Source organism: Leuresthes tenuis, unplaced genomic scaffold (genome assembly GCF_036924035.1).
Source record: "Leuresthes tenuis unplaced genomic scaffold, fLeuTen1.0.hap1 SCAF_19, whole genome shotgun sequence".
Classification (NCBI taxonomy): domain Eukaryota; kingdom Metazoa; phylum Chordata; class Actinopteri; order Atheriniformes; family Atherinopsidae; genus Leuresthes; species Leuresthes tenuis.
The window spans coordinates 12,797,023-12,817,042 of record NW_027325373.1 but is presented as its reverse complement, the minus strand read 5'-3'; the positions used below and the strand labels follow the sequence as shown (position 1 = coordinate 12,817,042).

Sequence of the window (20,020 nt, the reverse complement as noted above, 5' to 3'; positions counted from 1 at the left end):
CATCTGCAATAATATTAATAACAGTATAAGAAAAAATAGTCACCATTTTTACCAAACATCAGAACATCAGCATGACAACAAACTAAATTCATCTGAAGCAAAAACAAAAGTATTTCAAGCCTTGTTGTTAAATCACCTTCATCCCCTTCAACTCAACAGTCATTCTCTGAGTAAAAGTGTGTCACCTCCCCATAAGTAATTCACCATTTACAGTATGTACATATTGCTGAACACATCCTGTCATCGTCTTTATTTTCTTTTCTTTTCTTTTTTTTTTTTTTTTGCAGTTGTGATTTGATGTGGTTACCGCAGGGAATCTGAATTCACATCAAGACAAATCACCAATTCGATTTCCCAAGCAGAATCAGATCAGGAATATAGATTAACTTGTAATGACTGGGTTAAAATCTTCTTAAGAATGAATTGTTGAAAAAAAAAAAAAAAAGGATCGTAAACAAAACAGGCATTATTCAGTATAAAGAAGTTGCATATCCCCATTCACTCGATCGGTCAGGTCAAGCTGCAGATGTGCCAGAAAAATAAAGGTCTTTGGCCAAAACAGCGTTAAAGAGATTTAAACTGAAAGTATGCACCGTGTGAGACTTCAGGCTGTATGTGGAAACAAGCCCTGGAGGAGTGTGTAAACGTGCATGAGTCACCTTGCAAAATGTTAGCGGTAATGGCAAATAAATAACACAGAAGAAGGCGTGGAGGCCCATAAGAGGGTGTAAAGAGAATGTGCCACTGGTTCTTTCATAGAGTCTCAAGTTCACATCCAGGTTTGACTTCCATGCCCCCGGTCTCTGATCACATGTGCCAGCTGCTGTTGACTTCTCCAGTCTTGGCCGGCGGTTTGTGGGCCCACTCTCGGTGAGACTTGTCCCTGCAGCAGGGACTAGAGGTGGTCGTAGGCAGTCGCAGATGGGGGACCTGTGCGGGAGGCTGAGCTGTAATAGTAGGGCGAGCCTGTGGAAGGAGAGATACAGATGGAGGCCGTCACAAGTGGAAGGTATTCATGGTTGTACATCAGACTCTCTGAATCGGTCTGATATAAGGTTTGACAGCAGAGAGTCTGTGCAGCTTGAAGTGTTTATTCTGCTTTGAGTCTGAGTCTGAACGACCCGTTGTGACTCAGAGATGCAGATGTGTCCTTTTGAAACCGGTTTATTCGGCATCCCAGTTACATTGGAATACGAAACAAGACTTCATATTTTCTTGAACATTCTGAAAAAGTCATTCAAATCGAACCGTTTCTAGTGTTGCCGTGCCATTTGCACTCCCATTTGTTTTGTTTTGTCTGCAGCAGCACAAACTGCTGACTGCCTTAATGTGACTTTAATGGTAAAAGAAAGGTTAAACAAAATAAGATAGATAAATCAAAGTACATTTAAAGTTATGTGGAGCAAAGTGCCTAAAGCAATGGCTTCGCCGGGGAACACAAACAGCACTATATATGTCACGAGTGAAACAGTTTGCACTCTACTTCCTGGCAGTTGTTCATTTAAATTCAAGTCATGATTAAATGTTTGTGAATCACAAGGTCAGCAGAAGGGAGTCCTTCTAAATTCTTGGAAAAAAAAAAGATGAATTAATGAAAAATTTCAACACCTGAATACTTTTCTTGTGGAGGTCATATTTGACTTACTTATTAATATTTAAAGGGATGGGGTACGTAAGCTCACCAACAGTAAACAAACACACACACGCACATAAGAAAATTGCAGCGCTCAAACACTGTCACTACTGTCAGAGTGTTCTCATGCTCACCCAGTATGCTGGAGTTGGTGAACCTCCAGGCTTCGCTGTAGGAGGTGTAGGGCGAATGGCTGTAGGACTGACCCGAGTAGTCTGCACCTGCTGTGAAAGAACGACAAGTTAGGACAGGCATCTCACAGACAAAACTCATCAAGACGTTTGTTATTAAACGGCGAAGCTGAGACGTGCTCTGTTTGTCTGTGTGCCAGCATCTGCTCAGCCTTAGCTCATAATTCACCAGCAGTTAGTGCAGCATGTAAACCATTAATCTGCGGTGCAGGTGGACGGCTGAGGATAAAATCCCTCAGCTCAGTGGTGCGTGCACACAGCCAGCTTCTACGCCCTCTTTCTCCAGCGCTTGGCCCCTCACATCGTTCAGCCTCTGCCCTCTGTAATGCCCTCCTCCTCCTCCTCCTCCTTTCTTCGTCCTGCACTTCCTGCTTTAGCCTCTCTAACACTCCTCTTCCTTTCTTCTGCCCCTCTTATTTTTTTTTTAACATTCCAATATCTAATTGGTAATTATGTTGGCTGGAATGAATCCCTGAGCTCCCCACCTCCTCCTCCTGTCCTCCCAACACCCCCCCCCCCCCCCCCCCCCCCCCCCCTTCACTCAGTAATTGTGTATCAACGCTTCCTCACAGTGAGCCCACCAGAAAAATAATAAATCAGACCCTCTCATTTCGCGCTTCGGAGGGCAGACTTCAAATAAAAAAGACACATCACACACACACACACACACACACACACACTGGTCATATTCGGGCATCTTGACACACACAGGGGTGCACTATGTTCACATGTGCACACACACACACACACACACGTCACACTACTCCTCGTCCGTATCCAGACTTTACATCCCTTCCCGCCCACCCCTGCATCTCCCTCCTGGGCCCCCTGGTTCCCATGGCGATATGTGGTCAGAGGTGTCTGGGTGGGGGGTGTGGGCAGCAGGGCGGAACCCCCAGCCTGTTCCCTGTACCCCCCGGGCCCATGAGCACCCACCCACGCGTGCACATACACACACATACACTCTCCCCCCACACACACACAGTTCACCACCCTGGCAAGGCTACTGATTAACTCAGCCTGTCTCCCTGTTAATCTACAAGCCTCTATCCAGCCTCCCTTTTTCTTTTCTTCCTGCTTTCATGACCCCTCCCTTCTCGTCCTCCCTACCTGTCTTGCTCATTCACTGCCCTCTTGTTTTTATGTTATATCCGTTCATTTCTGGTCATCCATCTTACCTGCTACCATGCCCGTGATGGCAGAGGAAGAGTATCCAGTTTGGGGATGGGAGGGGATGTGGGGTGGGTAGCCAGGCAAGGTGGAGCTCACCATGTCACGCCCTGAAAACAGACACAAACACACGTCTTTAACATGAAGATGGAAGTTCAATTACTGTTTTTATACTGCTTAATGCAGTAAAGACACTGATGTTAGCCGACAAAGTACTAAATGGAACGGCTCCCATCTACTTGAATGCTCTTGCAAAGGTTTATGTCACAACTCGGTCACTCCGGTTGTCAAAGGCTTGTCGCCTACACCACGACAGTCCAGACTCTTTTCATGTGTCATTCCCCAATGGTGGAATGACCTTCCAAGTACTACAAGAACTGTCTATCTTCAAGAAACTCTTGACGACCAAACTCTTCAGAGATCATCTCTTACCTTAACACATAACCTGTACTTCCCTCTATGCCTGATCTCTACACTGTCACCCATCACCTCTGAGTCTGATGAGCAGCTTCCTTCTATGCAGCTTATTGTTTGCTTTGACGTTAGCTGTAATGTAATATTCTTACTTTCTAAGTCACTTTGGATAAAAGCGTCTGCCAAATGCATGAACATGAACATAATGCTATATTACAGTGAAAAGTATGTCGGTAAGTAAGTAAATAAATGTTATTTACGGTATATAGCACCTTTCAAGATAAATATCACAGTGCTTTACAATAAAATGCTAGAACATTAAGACAATAATTGATCAATTTAGTCAATTAGATTTTTCATAAATCAGTAATGATAAAACATTAAGGGACAAAACTTGCAGAGCGGTTTCCACCTTTTTCTGACCAATTACAGCCGTAAATGGCCATTCTTTTTATGTTATGAATGAATGAAATGGATGGCTGAATTACCTGAGATGATAGATTGACTGCTGAACTGTCCATACACTGGGGTGTGATGAGAGAATGAGTTGAAGGCGTTGGGGAAATGGTTGGAGCTGCCGTTGTTGCAGCTGCTGCTGACAGAAACAGGTTTCTGCAGCGCCTGCAGATCTACAAACGCCAGGTTGGATGCCGCCATGTTTGGGGAGGGGCTTGTGCTGGTCACTTCTGGGGACATTTCCTGTTTTAGACAGAGCGGCAGGGTCTGTAGGGGCTCTAAGGTGGTGAGAGCCGGTGTGCAGCAGGGGGGGTGAGACAATGGAAGCAAATGGGGAACGTGAGTGGAAACACAAACATAGGTGGGGAAAAAATGTAGTGAAATGTCAAAAATAAAGAAGGACTGAGTGGTGGACATATATAGTGAAACTGTTCAACCTACAAGAGGCTGTAGTTTCAACTTTGATTCATGCAGTCGATGTGGGTCAAAGGGCATTTTCCAACATTAAGAGTCTCACCTGTCACAACCGCGTAGCTCTGGTGTGCAGATAAATTTCGTCCAATGACAGAGCCGGACGTTGAGAGGCTGGTCTTAGCCTCGTCTAGGCTGCCATTGATGAGGGAAAGTGGGTACAAAGTCTGGGGATGATAAACAGGGATGAACTATAGGCCTAGATATTGCATGTCCGTGTGAGCAATAAACCAAGTAAGTAATTCAATTCACTGTTCCAAATAGTCAAGAAAGACACCTGAAATGGACAAAGAATATGAAAACTAGACAGAATCTAGGAATTCTGTACTGCTCAATAAACCTGAGACTCATTCTTCACAGCTACCTGTTCTGCTTTGCTGCTGGAGGCGGAGCCGAAGGAGTCTGGTGGATAGTGGTGACGGTCAAACCCACAGTCCAGATGTTGTGTGGCCGCAGAGAAATGATCCAATCTCATCTGTTTCCTTGGGACTCCTCCGCTGCCCTGAGAGTCCACACTGTGCCGGCAGCTCTCCTGATCACCTGAGAGACACAACGGGGAGGATGGAGAAGGGGGAATTTGAAGATGCAAATATTTTGTTGTTTGAGGGCCTTCGAAGTTTGTCTGTAAAGATTCTGTCTGCAACACCGTGACGAATTGATTGTCAAATGCAACAAGAGAGAGCTCTCTATGCTTGTCCGGTTAGCTCACAGCACTGAAAGTGAGACTGCTGTTCATCATAACTGCTTTATAGACTTTAACTAGCAGGGTGGCACAGTTTCACTCAACAAGCTGGCAGTCGAAATGGTCCTGAGCTCAAACTGACCTTTCTTCTTAATTATTTTCTTCTATATTTTGTCTTTGTCTTCAATGGACAGTACAGTAGAAAGAAAGAGAAAAGGGGCGAGAAAGACTGGGAGAAGGACACGCAGGAGAGATCGACACGGACAGGATTTGAACAGATCACTGCAACGTGGTAAGTGCTCTAAACACTTGACCACAAAGCCCCCCTAAGCCCCCCATAGCCCACATTTTGTAGTCTATCTCTGTTACTATGTGATGTGTCGGTAGAAATTAAAGGATCAGTTTCCACGATTAAAGGAGATGATATCCTGCCTTAATTGTCCGTTAATCCTATCAACAAACTGAGCTCATGCATCTCTGATATAGCTCAGAATTGATGTCATATGGCTCGATAAAGGGAAAAATCACAGTTTTAAATTTTCTATGGTGCTGCATTGCAATCATGTATGGTTTCCTGTAGATACAATACAATACTTAAGGCGATTACACTATATAAGTTCAGAATGTATTAAAATAAAAAACCCTCCAGTTCAACATTCTTTGATCACCGTTTTTTTGCCTGAAACAATATACTTATGCCTGGAAGTCCCAGTTTGTTCTGATTGATTAAAATTAGCTGTGAGACAGATATATAACCTTTGTTTTGTTTGAGATGTGAAAATCTAGCAACCCAGACACCAGGAAAGCATGTTGACATTTTGTGTTTGTGGAGATCAAAATTTCTAATGTGTAACCATCAGGTTTATCAACCAAGTGCGGCCCTCATTGCCTTTTCTGTTAAGAAAAATGTTTCTTTGGTTACAGTAACTTGGTTAAGCTTATGGAACTAAATACTTGGTTAGTTTAAGATAAATAAACATGGTGTAACTTACATGGTCCTAAAGAACCGTCACTATAAATCTCACACACACTGGGCTTCTATAACTTTACAGAAAACTAGCTACTTAAACAGGTGTTGTGAAAGTCACAGTAACTTTCTGTTGTGTAGGTTTTTCAGCTTTGTTGACTTTTTATATGCACAAAAAGGAGAAAAACACAGAATTATATGGGCTCTTTGATCTTTGAGCGTGTCGTAGTGTTTTAAAGTACAGATGAGATATCAAAATAACTTGGCAACACGCTTTGGTGTTGTGGTTTTCACCTCCAGAACTAAAAGAAAACTCTCTCTAAGCAACACTGACCTCCATTTTCTCTGCTACTCCAGATGAGCTGCTAATGCTCTTTTTCAAAACACATTTCACGATTTTGCTTCAAACTGCAGCGCTTCGTAATTGGTTTAATTCTTACTGTCATCGTGGCTCCTTTTGCCGTCGGTGTTGGGCTGGGGGATCCCTAACAAGCCGTTGATGGAGTAGGTGGAGCCCAAAGAGTCGGACTGTGGAGACTCTGGAGGGGTGACAGCTGAGCTGGGGACTGAAAACAAATGAGAAAAACGTGGATTTGAGACTGAGAGCAGAAATATTTCTGTATACCTACGTGGACCACAAATTCCACAAGGTCATGAGATTAATCTTGAGGAACAATCAGCAGATTCTTAACGAAAATCTTTTAGCGTCCCATGACGATGCTGGGTGACCCAAAACCTTTTAAGACTCACTTAAGGTTTGTCCAGGGCTCAGGCCCTTTCCATCCAGGGGAAGATTAAATGGCTGCTGGACTTTTGTTCGAATTATTCTGAAAGAAAAACAATGATTTAACCTTCCACGACGTCTTCAATTGTTTTTCAGAGCATATCAATGTCGGGTTGTTTAAGAAAAAGGAAAAATGTGCTGGGTCACAGTGGTGAACTAGATTTCTTCACCTGTTAATTGAGCTCACGCTGGGCACCGTGTCGCTGTCACACACCCCCTCTGCCAGCAGTCGGTCTCTGATTTCCCAGGCAAACATGGTGGGATTGTGTCTCTTGTACTCTGCGATCTTTTCCACAACCTTTGGAGTGGCCACCTTTGGCTTGGAGCCACCAATCACCCCAGGCTTGATGCTGCCCGTCTCGTAGTAGCTAAGAGGACGGGATTGTGTGAAAAAAGGGGGAATGGTTAATGATGTCAGACAACAACAAAGTGTCCCTGCTGACTAAAGCAGGTCAAAGAACACCAAGCAGCTGATTAACAGCCACAGAAAGTTGAGCAAGGCGCTCCGTGGTGGACTCACCGTCCCAGGATCTTGCTGACGCAGCCGTGACTGACCCGGAGCTGGCGGGAGATGTCGCAGGGCCGGACCCCTTGGTGGGCCATGTCCACAATGCGTTGCCGGATCACCTCCGGAAGCGGGCGGCCATTAACAAACATTCCACCTAGTTGGTTAAGACCCCCATGACCTGGGGGGGGAGGGGGGATGAACACTCATAAATGTCATGGAATATGAGGCAACTCACCTCACACACACCTGTACGCACACATGAATGTCTTCTGATTGATACATTTTTGGGAACAGACTCTGTAATCCTGCAATTTTATGTGAAATTAAAAAAAACTATCTCCATAGCCTCAGACACTGCAGACATTTTCTTTGACTTACACACAATACTTAAAGTTTACAAAGGAAGTTGGCTTCAGTTTCCCAAAGAAAAGTGACAAAAGATTGACTAATTATTCAGCAGATGGAAGATTAGACGTATCTTCGTAAATAATAGCAGTGTCAGCAGAATTAGAAAGGTTAAAGGATCAAGAGAGAAAGAGGGAGTGAATAAACAAGACTGAAAGTGATTTTCCAGTCTAAAATATTTCTTTACATTCTATTTTTAAAAAAAGAAACTGTGGAACTGTGTGCATTCAGGAAATGCTTGGATATGAGTCGAAAAGTTTCAAAGAATTTCAGTTTGAGCCAAACACTCTGGAGGAGCTGGATGTGAAATCCCACACAACAACAACAAAAGGAAAAAAAAAAAATACAACATCGTAAACGATCCAATTACAAGATTATCTACACACAACAAAGCCCAGTCTTTCACAGTCATAATTTGATTATTCTGACACGGTAATCACCTCCTCATGAATAATACCTGCTGGCCTATTCTCCCAAATCTCATTTATATGCCACTAATTTGTTTGAGGGCTGCAACGTGAGGCTCCGGTAGCCTAAGTGGCAAAGAGAGATGGGAATTTACACTTCAGAGATTGTCGGAAAAACAGGACATTTATTTTGAAAAAATATTAAGCCTGGATACTTTCATACTTTCTCAAAGTCGAGCTCAAATCACTTAAAATTTTGGAAATAATAAGTGATAATTCAGTGTAATTCATGTTGTTTTTGTGTCTTTGTTAAAGCATTTTGCGGAGCCATTTTATCTGTACTGAATTCAAGTTTAATGTGTCGCTTCTTATTCATATTTGCGCGAACAGCTTATGTATGGATTCATACGGATGGGGGGAAAAAAACACATAATCGGCTTCCTACATGTTTACAAAAGTCAGTTTGAGTCTTAGTTTTCATATTCAAGCTGTGGAAAATATAAAGATCATGCACTTTATGATTCTTATTTCTTTAAATGGGGGAATAAAGCTGTCAGGCTATGTTATTTGCGTAAATGTACAATATTTGCTCTTTTTGATCGATTTATCTCCGACAAACCTCACCTTAAAAAAACAAAACAAACAAAAAAAAAGACACCCGGTGAGTTTTAACAGCTGTAAACGGCGACAGAGAAGGCGCTCCATTATCTCCTCAGCAGAACACCGCGGCTCTTGATTTAACCCTTTGAGTCGCTCGTCTCTCTCAGCCTTTTCCCAGCTTTCATTTCCACATCAAACGGCGGGCGGACCAAGGAGGGCAGCCTCTATTAACGCTACCAGCGAAGTGTGGAAAAAAAATCTCCCCGCCAAGCTTCATCAACCTGCAGGATATTAAAGCCGAGCGGCCCCGGGGGGGGGGGGGGGGGGGGGTTGCGCGCACCGTCACGCGCAAGGCGCACAGACACAGAGCGCGCACCGAAAAACAAAGCACCAATTCATCTAATAGCTAGATAGATAGATAGCAATAGTAAGGTTGTAATAATGTGTTTATGTGTGATCTAGTGTACCGTTCTGAGAAAAATTTTAATATTTGATAAAGATGTTCAGCATTATCAGAACTGTATGTTACCATATGGTCATTCAAGATCTCTTTATACACCAGCCTCCACTTGTGGACCCCCATAAGAGAAGTGCAGTCGCATTAATAAAGACTTCTTTGTATCCGAATATCTTACTGTGCACTATGAGCTTTATTAAAGGTTTGCATGCTGTCAACTAAACAGCTGCAAAAGGCGAACTGTTGACAGTTTGCTCCCATGTAAGAGAAAATCAAAAGGGAAAAGTTGACCTTATAAGATTGCTGTTGTGGACACGGATCCTGTCTGTCATGGAAAACCTTCCAAAGTGTCCTCTTTTAGTTTTCACACCCTGTTTCTGCCAAAAAGAGCCAAATGTGTTCAGATCAAGTTGATCAGACAGCAGCAGCAGAAGGAGAGCAGGCCAGCCTGTGTTGCTTATTTACCTCTTCCAGTGTTATTGGACATATCCCTGAGTTTTTGGTCCGTGCTCCACCAGCTGAACGTGACGCTCTCCTCTGCTTCTGTCCCTGTTAATGTGCTTTTACTGCGCGTCCTGCCTGGCTGGCATGTGTGTGCTCCCGAGCGCACCGTCGGTCACAAGCTGCAGGGCGACAGGAAACATTGAAACTGGCTGTTTGTCGCATATGCGATGCCTCACACAGAACAAACACGCAGCTGGTTTTCACACATCATGCCTGTCTTCGTCAAATGCCACTCGGAGGCATAACAAGAAAGTGATGTAACTGAAGTGCCGCGTGACACTTCTTTCAAATCACCTCCACCTGTCTGCACTGATGAGACAGGCTGAAGCTGGCGGAGCCTGGGAGGCCTGTGGCCAAAATGTGTTCAACATGTTCGACCCTTCTGGCCATCTAATTTAAAGGTTTACAGAAAAAAAAACGTTTTATTTCGGGTCCTGAACTAAGAAAACAAAAAGAAAATCAATAAGAAATATTTATGCATGTGTAATTGTAAAGTTTTGTTGTGAGTGGGAAAGTGAAATTATGGCAATTTGAGAGTTTAAGGATCTTTAGAAATGATCTCATTATTACTGATTAATCATTTCTTTATCAAACAAACGAGTTAGCATAGTTAGTTGGAGGCGAAAAGAAATGAAAGACTCTTCTTAAAGATCAAGACGTTTTTCCAGCTACGGTCCATCGTGTGCAAAGAGGAAGGATTGATGAAGTTTACACAAAGTCTAGTCTCTTAACTCCCAACTGAAAGATGTTCAAACTGCTGTGAATGTGGCGGCTGGCACCGGTTCGCGGCCTCCTTTCTGCAGGCTCCATCTGTTCAGCCGCTGCAGGAGGACTTTCAGCTTTATGAATTTGTGTGAAATGAAACGACTTAATTCATGAACATAAGAAGAAACAGGAACTCAGAGAAAGAAAAATAAAAAGGTCATTTCAGATTGCTTTACACAGAGAAAAGGGGTTAGGAAATTCCCTCTGAGGAGGTGCATGACAGGAGTGAATTTGCTGGGTTTGCCTCTGCACAACCGAGATAAAAGACTGCTTGAATTCATGATATGGCTGAAAAAATGAGGAGCAGCATTTAGGACTGAAATGGGAAAGCAGCTGTTTTTTTTCCCTCGTTATTCTCCGTGTTACTGGTCTCATGTCCTGCCTGAATAATCAGCAGGTCACAGCATTTAATAATTGGGACAAAATATCACGATTCAGACTCATTTGGCTCGCGACTAACGTTTCTCAGTTGAAACATTAGACATTAGAATTCGCTGCCACGTTTGAAGACGTTTTCTTTAAACGTTTTATGTGAGGAGGAAACTTTTCTGCCACTTGTTCCTTTCGTTATTAGAAGTCATTCTCAATGTTGTTACGCAAAGCAATATCCACTGAATATATATTTGCATTTGAACGTGTGCAATTTACAAAATGACCCATATTTCTCGAAATAAATAATATTAGAGAGTCATTTTGAAAACTTCTGGTATTTGATCTGCTAAATCATTTAGTCGATACGAATCACATTTGATCTGATTTGTTTCAGATATTTAAGACTCAAAAATAAATTAAAAAACACACAAAAACATAAGCATAATCCTACCCTTACTCAAAGTTTATTATGGATTCCATGGCACTCTTGTAAGAAGATTTTAAATCTCAAGAATCTTAAAAAAAGATTTAAATGGAGCTTCTTAAGTGAAAAAAAGATTTACTGAATGAGAAAAATCAGTTGTGAATATGAAACAAAAGATCAGCACAGGATCATTTAGAGGTTAAATTCAGCAAATGAGGCCGATATGGGCTTTTACATCAGAAGCAGGAGTTAGGCCCAGGGAGACCGGCCATATGATTTTTCTTTTTTAAAAAAAACAACCTTTTATCTTATTTTACTCATTTAGTTTTGTTTTTTTTTTTTGTGCAGGAGAACTCAACCTCCCCACTAAATTAATCCATTTTTTCCATTTCAGTTTCTTCCACCGCATCTGGGGTGTCTGCTCATCATCCAAACTTCCGCCTTTGCGGTCACATCTTTAAACCTTTAACAGGAGGCTCTCAGTACTCATGTACGTGCTTTTCTCTCTCTCTCTCTCTCTGTCGCCAAGACGGAACGATGCCCAGCGCTCAGCTGCGCATCGCGGCTGTTCGCAGTGTTTCTTGGACAGTTTAAGTCTCCGCTGTGATGTCGGGACCACTAAATGCTCCCCCATATCCACTGTTGTCACAACGCGCGGCGAGATTCTGGCGAGAGGTTTGGAGGAGATCTTACCTTTCCACGATGGAGCTCCGAATATAAACGCTCCCCGGCGGATGGTCTTATATTATCCAAATGACGGGACTCCTGCGGTTTAACGCGGTGTGCGTCCAGGCTGTGCTGGAGGAGACTGTTGTTGTGTTGCGCGGTGTGTTCGTGTGTGTGGCCAACACTGAGTCAGGTTTTATCCAACCGGGGCTGCACAGAGGACTGCGCGCTGCAGACATTGGACGCCGAGGAGGGAGGAGGTGTGGTTTTAAGGGTAAGAAGAAGAAGAAGAACACCCCATAAGGTAAGGAAAAAAAAAAAAAGGAATTACTGACCCTGTGTTTTGGTGGCACTGCACCCACAGAGCGACTGTACGGAAACACTTGTCAAGGAGACGGCTTGTTTCCACCCGGCGCTTCTCAGACTGTTTGAGGCGTGTGACACCGTTCCAACCACACGCAGTTCAGTTTCCTCCTGACAGGTAAACTACACCTGATGGAGGAACGGACCGGAAATTTGGCCAAGAAGGTTAATCACTGACCGAAAAAACACGTTTCAAAGCTTTCAGCTGACCACACAGGGAACCATTGTGCCACCCAGGTTTTTTATTTTTTTTTATTTTTACGCAACTCCAGAGTTCACGTGGAAGTAGATGAAAAAGCAGACTGACACCTGGGTTAGTCTTTGAAAGATTGATTTGACCCTATACGGCCCATATTTGACTTCCGAGCTAACCTCTCCTTCCGAGGACAGTCTCACTAACGTCTCCATGTTTCAGCCGTGGTCTTCATCTCGCGTGATCTGAAAAGATATTGACTAAATCTTTAAAAAAAAAAGTAAAAATGTCTCACTACGGTTAACAACCGCGCAGAAATAAATCTGAGTCCAGGTGGCTTTTTGTTCTGATAAGCAGAAGCATCTTTTTTCGGAGTTTTTGTCTAATTCTCTTGGCTTTGTACCGCCTTTTTTAAAACAACAGCTGAAATGATTGTTTTAATGCGCCATCTCGCTATTTTCCTGTTTAACTTGAAATGCTGAATAAGATTAACACAACACTGATGGTGAGCCCTTCTGCCGCTTTGAAAAGTAACACAACAGTACAGAAATAAAGGATGTGCGTTAAAGACCAAAATAAATTAAAAAACAATAAAAGGAGCAATTCGGTGGAAAAGCAGCAAATTGTTTTTTTTTTTTTCTCTTTATTTTGACCTGTAATCAAAGCTTCTCTCTGCTCCTGAATGACCTGTGGATGCAGAAGGGGTGAGAAAAAAAAGATAATCCCACATAACCTTGAAAAAGTAACATTTGTGTGTTAATGTGACAGAACACGTGAAAAGGAGTTGAAGCTTGTTGATTTTGCTCTCCGCACCCTGCGTCACTCAGGCCTCGCGTGTGCGTGATGTCACACCCGGGTGTCAGGGTGGGTGTAAGACGTTGTTCGTGTCGTTCTCACAGGCCTGTAAAACAAACACAACACCTCTAATGACAGCCATCCTTGGCACCGCGTTGTCTGTCTCCTATAAAGTAAAAGCAGCGTTACTCAGCCTCGTGGACTTATAAGTGATCACGAGAGGGCTGGGGTGAGGGAATGTGATTAAAAAACTGTTTCCTGTGACTTTGGGCCAGCTGTTATTATTTAATAAAGAAGTAAAGACACAAGAAGAGCGCAAAACGCTGCACTCCTTATCTTGTTAGTGACTGAAGTCCTTCGTTTGAAGCTCTGCCACTCACCTCAGCGCCACAGCAGGACAAAGGGGGAGCCTGTATAGAACTAAATAAAGCTGCCAAAAGAGGAAACATAACTTCGGCTGGAAACGGACACAGCTCTCCTGTGAAGTGACCACAGCGCAGTGCCTGCAGGGAGAGGTGGCACAGAGGGGTTACCGAGAGTTGAACAAGGGATTAAAACTCACTGATTGGTATCTATCACCACGATAACGAATGTGAATCAAAATAGCACTTAATTACATGGGTCCACTTTGCCAAAGGGCAACATTCGTGCACGCCCCAAATCCGGACCGTGGTGTACACCCCCCACCCCTCGCAAAATTGGAAAATAATTCAAGCACAGAAAAATACAGCTGCAACGACTGCATATCTGAAGCTTGATTTCTATCCTTTCCTGGTCAATATGAGGTAACATTTAGCCTTTTCTTTTGGGAAACCAATCTGTTTTGTGCTCGATTCATTGTCATTATTTTTCAATCCCGCGAGTGGAGGATACTTAACCTCTGAACCCTCAGATAAATCAAACAAAGCATTTACGCACGTCTGAACGTTTCTTGCTTTTAGAAAACTTCTTCCACACATAAAAGTGCAATATATATATATAGTAATATACTGTAATATACTGTAATATATATATATATATTACAGTATATTACTGGCTCCTAAATTGATTTGAATTTGGTCCAAAAATCAGGAAACGGGGTGTTTCATGTGTGGCTTAAATGTGGGCTCTTGCGTTTTGTGCCTCTAAAAGATGTTGCGCAAAAGAAAGAAAAAAAACTAATCTGAGAATAATCGCTAAATACATTTGCATCCAAATGGACACATTTAAATGAATGATATTCGTTGGAAAAGACGCACAGTTTTCTGAATTTTACAGCAACTCCCTCCAAGTTTAAAAAAATCCTGTCTCAAACGCGCTTTGGTTTAGTTTTCACGTGTTTGCAAATCTGGGAGTCCCATTATTTTCTCTCCTGATTCATAAAGTTAAGCCATTCACGCTCAGTTAAAAAAAAAACTGTCCAATGGCAATTTTCTTACAATAGTCAGAAACACAATTAAGCGAGGGAAAGAAAGAAAGAAAGAAAGAAAAAAGCCACCCATTCGTTGTCTCCTTCGGGTGTGTCTTGTTTATCTCCGGATATACTTCCCGCAGCAGAGTTTGTGTGCCCGCAAAAAGCAGGTAACCTGCGGCGACAGGTGGCAACCAGAGCTGAGGGTAAAAGGTCAGAGCAAAAAGCATTTCCGACTCCAGAGATAAGACATCACGCATGCCCAAACATTCTCCTGTTTATACTGTAGGGTAAAGTGTTTGGTTTCTGACTTCAAGCGGAAGTGGAAACAAACGGGTCACTTGTTATAAATCAGGCATCATCACTTTGAGCCGTGGATTAAGTTTGGAGGGGTAAAACCGTGCTAAACGTTACATATATCGCCCAATAAAATAGCATAAAAAAATCTAAAAATCAACAGGAAACAAAAGACATTGTAAAGAGGCGAAGGAGTTCAGGAGCTATACCAGGAGTCTGAAACACTTCAGCTTACAGCCTCTCTCAGAGGTGCAGAGGTGCATCCGTGCACGCTCCTGCAGAGAGGAGTCCCCTGCTCCTTCCTGTGCACGCTCCTGTTAAGATAACTGCCTCCACTAAAAGTGCGCCCATTGACAACTTTTATAAATCTATGTTTGTGTTTGCGGTCAGTGGGTGGAGATGAGCTGCATAATTAGGTCATGATAGTTGGAGAAGCACCTCAGAATTGATGAACCCATCAGGATCTTGAGTTTGCTGAAGTGCTGAAAGGTGCATTTGTCTTTGCTCATCTTGGTTAAGATTACTGTTCATTTGATGCGTGAAACATTTCTCTCTGTATCTTTCTTTATGGACGATGTTCTGTTTTCCGGCAGGTGTTGCAGTGGACACATCTCTGCAGAAATGTGAGCCGAGCTGGCACATGGGACCCAGACGCGTTTAGGTGCTGAACCTTTCTTCTGACTATCACTGTTGTGTGTCGCCAACAGCTTCTCCTCCTCATCCTCTCGGTGCCGCCCCTCTCTGTTCGACCAGCCTTTACCATCTGCTGCGGCTCCCCTCCATTCTGTCCCCTCATCTTTTTCTCCTCATCTTCCTGTGTTTTGTGCACTGTCCACCCTCCCTCCAGCTTCGTCTGTCTTAAGTCCGGCCCCGTCCTTTGTTCCCCCTGTGCCCCCCATTTCCGCTTTGGTGTTACCCTCTGACCTCGCTCCCTGCCCCCCCCTCCACCATTACTCCTTTCCATCTTGCTCAGCCTGCCACCCACCCCCCACCCTTCAACTGAGACCCCAAATCTTCTTGTTCTTCTCTTGACTGCTTCCCCTTTTGGTTTCTTTTGGGGGGGTAATAACTGTTGCCAGCAAGCCCCACACAAAATCCCAGCATGATTGCTATTGTGAGGCCTACAATGGCATACAGGCCGTAATAGCCATTAGTAATGAAGGGGCTTGGTGTGAGCATAATGTTTAGTTGTGTTTAGTCCACATGTGACCTGGCCACAAGTGAACTCTGCCTCTGTCACCCTCAAGTTTATCATTTCATCATCATTTTTTTTTTTTGGGGGGGGGGGGGGGGGGGGGGGGGGGGGGCATCAGGTCTGCCCCTGATGCTATACTGACATAATTTTCTCAGAGAGTGAGGCAAAGGTGGAGGAATTTATCAAACGGTGGGGTCGTTGCCTCAATGATTTACACGAGTGAGCTCAGTGTGGGTGATGCAGGCCACAAACTCACACACATGCCCTCTGATCCACGCACAATAGTAATTGCAGGAGACTTTGATCAGAGAGGCCGGTGGACCTTGTCGTCATGCCTGTCAGTCAGAGGCGATCGCCATGGAGACAAGCATCACAAAGTTGGCTATTGGTGGTCGGGTATGGAGGGGTGTGGAGTCAAGTGTCCTCAAGGGAACACAGGTGCTCCTCTTGCAATTCAAGGGATGGAAAGTTGATCACATGGATGGTGAAAGAGCCTCTTTATCAGCAGAGCAGTATGGAGCGATAAATGCAGAAAACAGCAAAACAGCAAGAGGGCAAACCCAGCGTGTCGCCTTCTGCATAGGTGGCTCATTTCTTCCTGCTTTGAATAAACTTGCCAGAGAGACTCGCCAACAAGAACACAGCATGAAAGGGTGTTTTAAAAGAGATTTGTTATACTGTATTTGGGAAAAGCTCTACATTTACAGCTTCAAAACAACATATTTTTTCCTTCTCACAAGATTAGCCGACTGTACCTTTTTGTTAGATAGTAGTGTGGTGAGGAGCTTCAGAGCAAGAGTGATGAGAACGTAAGGACATAAGTAAGCTTATTTTCAAAAATCCAATGTCAGTTTTCATTGCTGCATGTGCTACAACCGAAACAGTCATATAAGTCGTTTGTTATTACCCCTCAAGCATGAACAAACGCCCCATGGGCACGTTTTGCGGACGGCAGTCTCAAATATTTCAACAACTGCCTGATGGATTGCAAATACATTTAGAAAGTCATAGTTCTAGATCATGATTGGGTCCAAGGAGATCGTTTTTGTTTTTCAATGAAAGTTTCTCAAACGGTTTTCCATGTGCTTTGGTGAAGATGTCATTGTTCCCTAAAAGGAGGAATTTTCTCAAACTCCATCGCCCGGTCGATTTCTTCCACCAAATAACCTGCAGAACTGTTGACATCCCCATCAGTCTTGGCTATATTTTGTGTTTTGGCTGATTAGAAACAAACACAAACTTAGCTAATGTTGTGTTGCGCTAATATTATCATGTGGACTTTGGTCAAAAGCAGTGTTGTGCAGGCTAATTCGCAACACGTCAGTAACATAATTGGGAAAATCTGAAATTCTATTTGGAAATCATGGACGCTGAAGAAAGGGGCCATCCAGCTTGTTGTTGGCGCTCAAATGAAAAGCCTTCAACTCTGCTGGTACGGGGGCACATTAGAACCTTTTGAACTGGCAACTTGTAGATCCGGAAAGCCACCATACATGCTGGAAGGCATTTCGGTTTGATAGCAACATATTCTCCCATGTAAGCAATGAGTTTTTCAGGGGAATGCCTTGTACATTTCAGCAAGATAATGCTAAACTACATACCTCATCTATTACAACAGCATGGCTTGGTCATAGAAGAGTCTGAGTGCTGGACTGACTTGCCTACAGTCCAGGTTTTTCACCAGTTGTAAACAATTTGTGCCTCTTGAAAGACAAAATATGACAAACAAGGACTGTTGAGCAGCTAGAATCCACTGTCAGACAAGATGGGACAACATTTCTCTCCCAAGGAGAGAAGCCCCAGTTCCCAGACATTTAAAGGCTGCTTTCAAAAGAAGAAGGGATGCTGCACACTGGTAAACGCCATATGTTTTCAATGTTCTGATGTAAACACTATCCTTGTATCCTCTCGGTTATGTAACACAGACTCATATACTTGCATTCAGCCAATTCAAGCAATATAAACTAAGTGTGACAAGCTTGAGTATATTGGGTTCCCCCTGTTGTCAAAGTGGAAAGAAAGGTTAACACCGTAATGATAACAGGCATTAAGAGAGACAGAGAGAGAGCGCCTGCAGATTTACTGCTGCGATGTCCCGCCGATGCCTCGTGTTTGACGATTACGGATAGCCCAGGGTAATAGCAACGTAATTAGGCCTTTACTGTCGTGTAATTCTCTGTCAAGCACACTGTCGATATCTTGGCTGATGAGGTTGAAAGTGAGATTGGAATCCAGCGACCCGGGCCAGCAGCCGTAACGCACATACATGCGCACACACGGGCAGGCTGAGTGCATGTGATGCAGTGTTGATGCTGTGATATTTGCTTTTGTCCCAGTGTTGATCTAAGCTGACATTATGCTGTATGGCCCTGATCGCTGTTTGTCTGAGTGTTACATTTGTCATCTGTGGGAGGGCAAACGAGGGATCAGGAGGAAAGTGTGAGAGGGAGGGAGGCAGGTGAGGGAGGGCGGAATGCGGAGTGTGGTGTCCGCGTCTGCGTGTGTCTGTGCGCGCTCATCTCTTGTGTAGCAGATCTGCTGGTGTGGAAGCAGATCTTTTCCCTCAGTGACTCTATTAATTTACCTCATTTATCTTAACCACCTCCCCCTCCCCCCAATAAATACTGGAGCTCGCGCGAGCGTGCGCGTGTGCGCACACGAAAGAGCACACATCTGGATGCGCGTTGTGTGTGTGTGCGCGATGGAACAAAAACACAGCAGCTCGCCTTTCTATTCCCAGAGGACAAATCCGTGGCGGAAAAACTCATTTTCCTGCAAATAGTTTGTCAGCCAAGCTAGGAGGAGTGATAAATTATCACAGACGTTAGGTGAAGGAGGACGACTGGAAGAAGAGGGAAGCCCCCTCTCCTTCCCACACAAACAGACTTCTTTCTCTCATCACTCACTTTCCCTGACAACTCCTCCCTCTGTTCCTCCCATCATTTCTATTTACCTCTGATTTTACCCATCCTGCATCCAGCTCTGATCACAACAAGACGCACGCATTTCACCTGCGCGCTCACGCGCAAGTGCAGGCGAGGACGCACACGGTGCACGCTGGGGAAATGTGGCCGCCCCTACAACTCAAGTGTGACTCCCCATTCCAAATGATGAATTGATGCCCAGAAAAATGGATTTGTTTTCAACTAGTAACACATCAAAGAAATAATAATTCTGTGAGGTTGAGAGTGGTGGGATGATGAATGGGCTGGACAGCTGGATCACAGGGGAGCAATGGAGTGAGTGACTGAGTGAGATATGCAGCGATGGGATGTGTGAGAGAAACTGTAAAATCAACACACAAACAAAACACTGCCAGACTGCCAAAAAAACAAAACGTTTATGTGTTTCGAAATAGGCAATTTTCTCATTATTCCCAAAAAGTTGTCACCAAGCTGAGAGCTCACATTGTCACACTGTTGTTTAGAATACTGCAAAGTTTCCTTTTCAACTATTTGCATTCAAAAGCATTTCAAATAATAAACTGAGATCAATTCTTATATTTACAAGAAATACATGATATCCATGTGGCAATAGGTTTGATCCCATGCTGCCAATAATTCACTTGGTCAAAAAACAGTCTTTAAGTTGGATGCCTATAAAAAAAAAAGTGTCTTCAAATTAAGAATAATTTTTTTTCTTTTATTTTCACTTCAACTCAGGCAACTAGATGCTAACTTTGAAAACTTTAACTGGATGTTTCTCATTTAATGTTTTTCAGTTTCAGTCAAGCTATTGATTGAATGCTGTTTATACTGAGTGAAAGTTACGCGGCACCCATTTGTTTGTATGCTTTGACTGCAGCTATAGGTTTTATTTTGGGTCATTTCTATTACTTTTTAACTGACAGAACATTTTAAATTTGTATTTCTCTGAGAAAACTTGGGGAACTGGAAGATGACTTCAGGTGA

The 20,020-nt window shown here is 43.5% G+C and overlaps 1 protein-coding gene across 5 annotated transcripts; it reads right to left on the bottom strand.

The window, feature by feature from the left end:
• Window positions 1–12,121, bottom strand: pax8 (paired box 8). 5 transcript variants are annotated; one of them, XM_072372372.1, is made up of 12 exons: window positions 11,904–12,121; window positions 9,611–9,768; window positions 7,289–7,454; window positions 6,939–7,136; window positions 6,735–6,811; window positions 6,425–6,550; window positions 4,700–4,875; window positions 4,382–4,502; window positions 3,897–4,142; window positions 3,003–3,104; window positions 1,768–1,857; window positions 1–966 (listed from the first exon to the last, which is right to left on the bottom strand). In XM_072372372.1, the coding sequence occupies exons 2-12, from the start codon at window positions 9,630–9,632 to the stop codon at window positions 896–898; spliced, it is 1,395 nt and encodes a 464-aa protein (XP_072228473.1). In that variant the 5' UTR covers window positions 9,633–9,768; window positions 11,904–12,121; the 3' UTR covers window positions 1–895. The 5 variants fall into 5 exon arrangements, with proteins under 5 accessions (XP_072228473.1, XP_072228474.1, XP_072228477.1 ...); XM_072372373.1 differs by having other exon boundaries at window positions 7,289–7,430; XM_072372376.1 differs by lacking the exon at window positions 3,897–4,142.
• Window positions 12,122–20,020: the final 7,899 nt, after the last annotated feature.

Coding starts and splice junctions, on each gene's coding strand:
- pax8 (XM_072372372.1), bottom strand. CDS start 9,632: ATGTCCAATAACACTGGAAGAG. Junction 7,137..7,288: donor GTCAGCAAGATCCTGGGACG/GTGAGTCCACCA, acceptor CCGTCCTCTTAG/CTACTACGAGACGGGCAGCA. Junction 4,143..4,381: donor GAGCTACGCGGTTGTGACAG/GTGAGACTCTTA, acceptor TCACCACCTTAG/AGCCCCTACAGACCCTGCCG.